At 43.8% G+C, this 10,378-nt stretch overlaps 1 protein-coding gene across 1 annotated transcript; it reads left to right on the top strand.

Annotated features, from left to right (window-relative positions):
- Nucleotides 1-2,822: 2,822 nt before the first annotated feature.
- Nucleotides 2,823-4,999, top strand: LOC138891185 (uncharacterized). Its single transcript, XM_070174264.1, has 4 exons — nucleotides 2,823-2,962; nucleotides 3,215-3,473; nucleotides 4,026-4,707; nucleotides 4,755-4,999. Exons 1-4 carry the CDS (start codon nucleotides 2,823-2,825, stop codon nucleotides 4,997-4,999), a joined length of 1,326 nt encoding a protein of 441 aa, XP_070030365.1.
- Nucleotides 5,000-10,378: the final 5,379 nt, after the last annotated feature.

Here is a 10,378-nt window from a genome sequence, read left to right on the forward strand (position 1 = left end):
GATTCGTATTTTTGACAGTCCCAAAGGGTCCGTAGGAAAATATGGGACCTGGGCGTATGCCCGGAATCGAATTCCAAGGTCCCTAGCTTGAGTAATGAATTTTTATTAGAAATTATTAAACGGAAATTCTAAGGATTTAAAAAAACTAAATAATGGTTGATCACACGGGTATCGGAGCCCGGTACAGGTCCAATATAACATTTAAGATTTGCCCGCAAAATTTGGTGTCAATCCGAGTAGTTTAAAGATGTTTCGGCTCGTTAGAGTAAAATTAAGAACTTGAAGTTCATAAGTTTGATTCAATTGGTTTTAGGGGGCGATTCTTAGATTTAGTGTTGTTTCGAGCGTTCCGAAGGTTAAAGTAGGTCCGTTTCATGATTTCAGACTTGTCGGTATGTTCAGGCGGGCCCCGAGAGCCCCGAGCGTCAATCGGACGAGGCTCGAGTGAAGTTGGAATTTTTGAGAAGTGCTGAAGCATCTGCTTCTGTCATAACCGCACCTGCGGTTGGCCGGCCACAGGTGCGAGACCGCAGAAGTTGTCCGCCTATCGTAGATGCGGCCCAGGGCAGGCCAGGCCCAAACTGCAGAAGCAACTTCGAGACCGCAGAAGCGGTCACAACCCATTTGGCCAGTTCCGCAGATGCGTTCGCTTTCTCGCAGAAGTGGGACTGCAGATGCGGTCCCCTGACCGCAGATGCGGAAAACGCTAAAGCAGTGAGCTTTATTTAATATGGGCTCTAAGTCCCTTTTTGCCACTTTTTACTCCTCCATTGAAGATTTTGGGAGCTTTTGAGAGAAGACTTCCACCTAGCATCTTGAGGTAAGCTTATTCCACCTATTCTTAGTTTAATACATGTGTCTTAGGTAGATTAAACACTAGAATTAAGGTGAAATCAAGGGGTTAGAGTAAAACCTAGGGTTTTGACAAAAGTTAGATTTAACCACGAAATTTGTTATGAAATGAATTAGAAATCATATATTATTGATCCTTAGGTTATGGATAATAACTTCCCTCAAAATTTTTTTGGAATTCGGGCACGTGGGCCTGGGGTCAGATTTTGGGAAACTTGTGTTAAGGGTTGGAAAATTGCTTAAATAGCTAGAATATGATCTTGTGAGCTAATATTGACTAGTTCCTACCTCATTTAACTAATTTTGGATCGTTTGGATACAAATTGAGAGTTCGGGCTCGTTCTTGGTATTGGAAGTGCACTTTGGAGCGAGGTGAGTCTCCTTTCTAACCTTGTAAGAGAGAATTGTCCCCATAGGTGTAAAAATTGAATAATTGCTACTAAATGTGGAGGCTACATATGCACTAAGTGATGAGAGTCCGTGCATAGCTACTATTATGTTAATTGTCCGGGTAGTCTAGGACCTGTACCATGCTATATTTGTGAATGTCTCTATATTTTCTTGCTAATGAGAACACTTAGGGTATGCTAGAGAGTTGGAAAGGAATATAAGTGAATGTATACACTTGTATGAATTTGTTTAAAAATAAATGCGCATTCATGTGTTTTCTTGATATTAATTGATATTTGTGGATCGGGCCGATCGCCTCGGTAGAGATAGATGCATCTCGTGCCATTCGACCCTCTGGCAGTGCACAGTTTATTTCCGGTTGGATCGGGCCATCGACCTCGACATAATGTGCGCATGATATCTATGTGAAATCTTATCCATGACTTGATCTGCTAAATATTTGAAATGTAAATGGCTGATTGTAAAATTGTTAAGAACATGACTTATTACCTCTTGCTACAAATTGTTGATTATTTGTGACTCTCATGTTTAGCGTAATACTTCATTATATTATTTGACCTTAGTAAGTATCAAGTCGACCTCTCGTCTCTACTTCTTTGAGATTAGACGAGATACTTACGGGGTACATATTGTTTATGTACTCATACTACACTTCTGTACTTAATTGTACAGGATCTAAGGTAGGTACATCTGGCTATCAGTCTGGTGTGTGCCCCTGATTCATAGTCTGAGACTTCTACGGTGAGCTGCCCCTTCGTATGTCGTTCAGCAGCTTGATAGAGTCTCTCATTATTTATTTTTGCTGTCTATTCTATTTCGGACAGTAGGATGGATTTATTCTTTTGCATATTCTACTAGTTGCCCATAACTTGTGATACCAGGTCTTGGCACACACATTAGTAAACGTTTCTTTTGGGTTGTATAATTATTATAGAATGTTACAAATTATCACCTATTTTTAATTGCAAATTAAGAAAATGTTGTAACTATTTTGGGTAAGTAAAATAAGAATTTACTAATACTTCCGCGTTGCTTGCCTGACGACGATGTTGGGCGTCATCATGATTTGTTATGGAGATGGGTCGTGACAACATGGTATTAGAGCACTAGGTTCACATAGGTCTTACAAGTCATGGGCAAACCTAATAGAGTCTTGCGGATCGGTACGGAGACGTCTGTATTTATTTTTGAGAGGCTATAGGGTGTTAGGAAAACTACTATTTATTCATTTTCTATCGTGCAGTGGCTGGTATACTAAATTTCCCTATTTTATTCTCCTGCAGATGGTGAGGACACGCACGGCTGATGTTCCAAATCCTGGAGGAGCTGATCCCCCCCGTTACGAGAGGCCGAGGCAAAGGCCAGAGGAGGGCACCGACCCGAGGTAGGGGACGAGTCATCTGAGAGTTATCCCAGTAGTACCACCAACAGATCCTGCGGGAGATCCTATCATCGAGGAGTAGGGCGAGACGCCCGCAGTTGAGCCTACCCCGGTAGACTTTATGACAACATCGGGTTTTCAGGAGGTCATGAGACATATGCTGCGGTTTATAGATTCTATGACTCAGACTGGTTTATTTCTAGCAGATCCAGCTACATCACAAGCAGGAGGGGGAACACAGACCCCTACTGCTCAAGCTCCTGGACACGCAGCTGTAGTGTATCAGACTCCGGGTGCACTACCCGTAGATGAGGCCCAGTTAGTTGCTGTAGTGGCGCCCTAGCCCAGACCAACTACGGACAGTGGTCCGCAGAAGTTATTGGACAGATGGACTAGACCTCACCCTCCTATCTTCGGGGGTGAGCGTCATGAGGATGCCCAAGACTTCATAGCTAGGTGCAAGGACATACTGCACAATATAAGGATATTAGAGTCGCATGGGGTTGACTTCACTACTTTTCAGCTTGAGGGCAGGGCTCATAGATGGTGGCAGTCCTATGTTCTTGGCAGGCTAGCAGGTTCTCCTCCCATCACTTGGAGTCAGTTCACACAATTATTCCTAGACAAGTATATTCCACTCTCTGAGAGGGAAGATCTACGATATCAGTTCGAGCAGCTGGAGCAGGTTCAGATGTCGGTGACTAACTATGAGGCGAGGTTTTCTGATTTATCCCACCATGCATTGATGATACTTCCTACTGATGCAGAGAGGGTGCAGAGGTTCATTGTAGGGTTGCATTCTGGCATTAGGGCCAACATGGCCCGAAAGGTGGAGATAGGGACTCCTTATCAGCTAGTGGAGGGGATTGCTTAGAGGATTGAGGGCTACCGTCTGAGGGGTAGAGAGAAGATGCAACATGACAAGAGGGCTAGATTCTCTGGAGAGTTCAGAGGTGCCCTGGTTTAGGGTAAAGGTTAATTTGGGAGGGGTCAGCCCAGCAGGCCCCCATATTCAGCACCACCACCTACTCAGGGTGCTCCGGCGCGCCCCTATTTCAGTGCCATGCTAGAGAGTTCTTATCGCCCGCCAGCTATTCAGGGTTCCTCCGATGGTATTTAGGTCCTCGGGGTTCTTCTGATTCTTATTTCAGTGCTATGCTGGGGAGTTCATACCGTCCACCGACTATCTAGGCTTCTTTCAGTGGGTCTACAGGCCATCAGGGTTAGCTATCAAGGCAGCAGGCTGCCGCACCGTAGGGTTGTTTTGAGTGCAAAGACCTTGGTCATATGAGGAGATACTGCCCTAGGCTTCGGGGCAAGGCAGTACAACAAGGTCAACAGTCTATGATTTCAGCACCGACTTCCCCTCCACCTCTGGCAGACTGGTAGGGGTTGTCCTAGAGGTGGAGTCCAGGAAGGGAGAGGTCAGCCAACTACTACTCAGTTAGGTGGAGGCCAACCAGCCGACACTCCGGCCAGATTCTATGCCCTTCCGACTAGGCAAGCATTGGCCTCAGATGCCGTCATCATAGGTATTATTTCTGTCGGCGGTAGAGATGCCTCGATATTATTTGATCCACGGTCTACTTATCCATATGTATCATCTCTGCTTTCTCGATTCCTGGTTATTTCTCTTGTGTCTTTGGGCACTCCTGTTTATGTGTCCACTCTTGTGGGCGATTCTATGGTTGTGGACCAGATCTACTGGTCCTGCGTGGTTATATTTTGTGGTTTCGAGACTAGAACGGATCTCCTATTGCTTGATATGATCAATTTTGAGGTCATCCTAGGCATGGATTGGTTATCTCCATATCACGCCGTCCTAGATTGTCATGCCAAGACTATTTCATGGGCAATTCCAAGGTTGTTGAGGTTGGAGTGGAAGGGTTCCACAGTTGATACATCTAGTCGAGTTATCTCTTTCCTGAAGGCTCGACATATGGTTGAGAAGGGGTGTTTGGCTTATCTAGCTTATGTTTGGGATACCACCTCAGAGTCTCCGATGATTGATTCAGTTTCGGTAGTTCGAGAGTTCACCGATGTGTTTCCTTCTGATATTTCTGGCATGCCACTAGATCAGGACATTGATTCTGTATTGATTTGGCTCCAGGAACCCAGCCTGTATCTATCCTACTATACCGTATGGCTCCGAAGGAGTTGAAGGAGCAGATTGAGGAGTTATTAGCAAAGGGGTTTGTTAGACCCAGTGTATCGCCTTGGGGTGCACCAATATTATTTGTGATGAAGAATGATAGGACTATGCTGATGTGCATAGATTACCGCCAGTTGAACAAAGTCACCATCAAGAACAAGTATCCATTACCTTGTATCGATGACTTGTTTGACCGAATGTAGGGTGCTAAGATGTTTTGCAAGATTGACTTGAGGTCAGGGTATCATCAATTGAAGATAGGGGACTCGGATGTTTCGAAGACTGCATTTCGGACTAGATATGGCCATTACGAGTTCCTGGTGATGTCCTTTGGCTTGACTAATTCCCCAGCAACATTCATGGACTTGATGAACAGGGTATTCAGGCCTTACATTAATTCATTTGTCATTGTCTTCATTTATGACACCTTGATATACTCTCATAGCCTGGGGGAGCACGAACAACATTTGAGGGTAGTGCTTCAGACCTTGCGAGAGCAGAAGCTATATGCTAAGTTCTCCAAGTGTGAGTTCTGGATAGAGTCAGTGGCATTTTTGGGGCATGTTGTGTCAGGAGAGGGTATTAAGGTGGACCCCAAGAAGATTGAGGCAGTTCAGAGTTGGCCACGTCCTACTTCGGTGATCGAGATTAGGAGTTTCTTGGGGCTAGCAGGTTATTACAGACGATTCATGCAGGGTTTTTCATCTATTGCATCACCTCTGACTAGATTGACCCAAAAGGATGCTCTCTTCCGTTGGTCTGATGATTGTGAGGCAATCTTTCAGAAGCTCAAGATAGCCTTGACTACAACACCACTTCTTGTATTGCCTTCCGGCTCAGGGGTGTATACGGTATATTGTGACGCTTCGCGCGTCGGATTGGGGTGTGTATTGATGCAGGGAGGCGAGTTATTGCATATGCTTAACGTTAGCTGAAAATCCATGAGAAGAATTATCTCGTGCATGATTTTGAGTTGGCCGTGATTGTTCATGCTCTTAAGATATGAAGGCATTATCTGTACGGGGTATCATGTGAGGTTTATACTGATCATCGCCGCTTACAACACTTGTTCAAGCAGAGGGATCTCAATTTGAGGCAGCGTAGATGGCTTGAGTTGCTGAAGGATTATGACATCACCATTCTTTATCACCCGGGCAAGGCAAATATGGCCGTAGATGCCTTAAGCAGGAAACAAAGAGTATGGGTAGCTTGGCGTTCATACCAACAGGGGAGATACCACTAGCTTTGGACATCCAGTCCTTGGCTAACAGACTTGTAAGGTTGGATATTTCAGAGCCCAGCCGAGTTCTTGCGTGCATTGTTGCTCAGTCTTTATTATTGGTGAAGATCAAGGCTTGTCAGTTCGATGATCCACATTTGGCAGTTCTCAGAGAGACAATGCTTCAGGGTAGTGCCAAGGAGATTTCTATTGGCGAGGATAGTGTTTTGCGGCTCCAGGGTCGCCTATGTGTTCCTAATGTTGATGGTCTAAGGGAGAGGATACTAGAGGAGGCACACAGTTCGAGGTATTCCATTCATCTGGGTGGTACGAAGATGTATCGTGACTTGAGGCAACATTATTGGTGGCGGAGGATGAAGAAAGACATTTCGTAGTTGGCTTGCCCCGGACCTTGCAAAAGTTTGATGCAGTGTGGGTCATCGTGGATAGGTTGACCAAGTCAACACACTTTATACCGGTTGTGACTACTTACACTTCGGAGAGACTGGCTCAGATTTATATTCTGGAGATTGTCCGGTTGCACAGTGTGCCTATTTCCATCATATCAGATAGAGGCCCTCAGTTCACTTCTCATTTCTGGAGAGCTATTCAGGGTGAGTTGGGAACCCGAGTAGAGCTTAGCACAACATTTCACCCACAGACCGATGGGCAATCGGAGCGGATAGTCCAAATCTTGGAGGACATGCTTAGAGCATGTGTGATTGACTTTAGAGGGCAGTGGGATCAGTTCTTGCCTTTGGAAGAGTTTGCTTACAATAACAACTATCAGTCCAACATTGAGATGGCTCCATTTAAGGATTTACATGGTCGGCGGTGTCGTTCTCCTATCGGGTAATTTGAGCCTGGTGAGGCTAAGTTATACAGTACAGATTTGGTACAGGATGTCTTGGACAAGGTAAAGTTGATCCAGGAGAGGCTTCGCACAGCTCAGTCTAGACAGAAGAGTTACGCGGATCAGAAGGCGCGAGATGTATCATTTATGGTTGCCGAGAAGGTCCTCTTGAAAGTCTCGCCAATGAAGGGTGTTATGAGGTTCAGGAAGAAGGGCAAGCTGAGCCCAAGGTTTATTGGCCCATTTGAGGTGTTGAGACGAGTTGGGGAGGTTACTTACGAGCTTGCTTTACCCCCCCAGTTTATCGGGAGTCTACCCAGTCTTTCACATGTCCATTCTTCGGAGGTATCATGCCGACTTGTCCCATGTGTTGGACTTCAGTACTATTCAGTTGGATGAAATCCTCAGTTACGAGGAGGAGCCAGTTGCCATTATTGATAGGCATGATCGCCAGTTAAGATCCAAGAGGATTTAAGCAGTAAAGGTCCAGTGGAGGAGCCAACCAATCGAGGAGGTGACCTGGGAGTCCGAGGAGGACATGCGGAGCAGATACCCACATTTATTCAGCACCTCAGGTACTTTTCTATGCCCGTTCGAGGACGAACGTTTGTTTAATAGGTGGAGAATGTAACGACTCGACTGGTCGTTTTGCCTTTTAGAAACTCGTCCCCCTAAATAAAACTTCCTGCACTTGCTTTAACTCATTTACGACCCGCGGGGATGGTTGGTTCGGGAATTTGAAAGGATTTGGGTTGAATTATGCTCATTTGATTCCTTAAGATTTTCTTAAAAGACTAAGTTTGACTTTGGTCAACATTTTTAGCAAACGGATCTGGATTCGTGTTTTGACGGTCCCGAAGGGTCCGTAGGAAAATATGGGACCCGGGCGTTTGCCCGAAATCGAATTCCGAGGTCCCTATCCTGAGTAATGAATTTTTATTAGAAATTGTTAAACTAAAATTCTAAGGATTTAAAGAAACTAAATAATGGTTGATCACACGGGTATCGGGCTCGTATGTTGGTTCCGGAGCCTGGTACACGTCCAATATATCATTTAATACTTGCCCGCAAAATTTGGTGTCAATCCGAGTAGCTAAAGGGTGTTTCGGCTCGTTAGAGGAAAATTAAGAACTTGAAGTTCATAAATTTGAGTCAATTGGTTTTAGGGGGTAATTCTTAGATTTACCATTGTTTTGGGCATTCTGAAAGTTAGAGTAGGTCCGTTTCATGATTTTAGACTTGTCGATATGTTCGGGCAGGGCCCGGGAGCCCCGAACGGCAATCAGACGAGGCTCGAGTGAAGTTGGAATTTTTGAGAAGTGCTGAAGTATCTACTTCTATCATAACCGAACCTGCGGTTGTCCGGCCGCAGGTGCGAGACCGTAAAAGCAGTTCGCCTATCGCAGATGCGGCCAAGGGCAGGCCAGGCCCAAATCGCAGAAGTGGCCTCGAGGCCGCAGAAGCGGTCGCAACCCATTTGGTCAGTTCTGCAGATGCGTTCGCTTTCCCGCAGAAGCGGGACCGCATATGCGGAAATCGCTGAAGCAGTGAGCTGCATTTAATATGGGTTCTAAGTCCCTTTTTGCCACTTTTCACTCCTCCATTGGCGATTTTGGGAGCTTTTGAGAGAAGACTTCCACCTAGCATCTTGAGGTAAGCTTATTCCATCAATTCTTAGTTTAATACATGTGTCTTAGGTAGATTAAATACTAGAATTAAGGTGAAATCAAGGGATTAGAGCAAAACCTAGGGTTTTGACAAAAGTTAGATTTAACCACAAAATTTGTTATGAAATGAATTAGAAATCATATATTATTGATCCTTAGGTTATGGAGAATAACTTCCCTAAAAAAATTTCGGAATCCGGGCACGTGGGCCTGGGGTCAGATTTTGAGAAACTTGTGTTAAGGGTTAGAAAATTACTTAAATAGCTAGAATATGATCTTGTGAGTTTATATTGACTAGTTCCTACCTCATTTAACTAGTTTTGGATCGTTTGTCTCCAAATTGAGAGTTCGTGCTCATTCTTGGTATTGGAAGTGCACTTTGGAGCGAGGTGAGTCTCCTTTCTAACCTCGTAAGAGGGAATTGTCCCAATAGGTGTAAAAATCGAATAATTGGTACTAAATGCGGGGGCTACGTACGCACTAGGTGACGAGAGTCCGTGAGTAGCTACTATTATGTTAATTAACCGGGTAGTCTAGGACCCGTACCATGCTATATTTGTGAATGTCTCTATATTTTCTTGCTAATGAGATCACTTAGGGCATGCTAGAGACTTGGAAAGGAATATAAGCGAATGTATACACTTGTTGGTCACTTGTATGAATTTGTTTGAAAATAAATGCGCATTCATGTGTTTTCTTGATATTAATTGATATTTGTGGATCGGACTGATCGCCTCGGTAGAAATAGATGCATCTATGGTTCGCGCGATTCGACTCTCTGGCAGTGCACAGTTTATTTCCTGTTGGATCGGGCCATAAACCTCGGCATAATGTGCGCATGATATCTATGTGAAATCTTATCCATGACTTGATCTGCTAAATATTTGAAATGTAAATGGCTGATTGTAAAATTGTTAAGAATATGACTTATTACCTCTTGCTAGAAACTGTTGATTATTTGTGACTCCCATGCTTAGCATAATACTTCATTATATTATTTACCTTAGTAAGTATCAAGTCGACCTCTCGTCTCTATTTCTTCGAGATTAGACGGGATACATATTATTTATGTACTCATACTATACTTCTGTACTTAATGTACAGGATCCGAGGCAGGTACATCTGGCTATCAGTCTGGTGCGCGCCCCTAATTCATCGTCCGAGACTTCCACGGTGAGCTGCCCCTTCCTGTGTCGTTCAACAGCTTGATGGAGTCTCTCTTTATTTATTTTTGCTATTTATTCTATTTCGGACAGTAGGATGGATTTATTCTTTTGTATATTCTACTAGTTGCCCACAATTTGTGACACCAGGTCTTGGCACACACATTAGTAGACGTTTCTTTTGGGTTGTATAATTATTATCAAATATTGCAAATTATCACCTGTTTTTAATTGCAAATTAAGAAAATGTTGTAACTATTTTGGGTAAGTAAAATAAGAATTTACTAATACTTCCACATTGGCTTGCCTGACGACGATGTTGGGCGCCATCACGATCTGTTATGGAGATGGGTCGTGACACTGACCATAAGTATTACTGATAATCATAATAAAAGTCGTACATAAATTACTGGAAATTTTTTTACACCGAGTGTTGCGAAATGTATAACTTAAATCTCCGAGAAGTTTAAGAAAGAAAGAATTACGTATTTAATTACTTGGCACATCAGTCCAACTAAAAATGGCCTAGGTTTGTAGTCTTACCCGGTTTGGTCCAGATTGTATAAAATTTGAAAGAAACTTTTCAGTCTTTAGCCCATTATTAAAGACATACTTCTAGGGTTTTTTCTTCTTTTCTTCTTTATTCTTTCCCAGCATACTCAATCTTTCTTCACTCGCCT

Source organism: Nicotiana sylvestris, chromosome 1, assembly GCF_000393655.2.
Source record: "Nicotiana sylvestris chromosome 1, ASM39365v2, whole genome shotgun sequence".
NCBI lineage: Eukaryota > Viridiplantae > Streptophyta > Magnoliopsida > Solanales > Solanaceae > Nicotiana > Nicotiana sylvestris.

Excerpts from the sequence above, each read along its gene's own strand:
- LOC138891185 (XM_070174264.1), top strand. The coding sequence starts at position 2,823 with ATGACTCAGACTGGTTTATTTCTAGCAGATCCAGCTACATCACAAGCA. Across the intron at positions 2,963-3,214 it reads CTACCCGTAGATGAGGCCCA|GCTAGCAGGTTCTCCTCCCA; the intron begins GTTAGTTGCTGT and ends TGTTCTTGGCAG. Across the intron at positions 4,708-4,754 it reads GTTTCCTTCTGATATTTCTG|GAACCCAGCCTGTATCTATC; the intron begins GCATGCCACTAG and ends ATTTGGCTCCAG.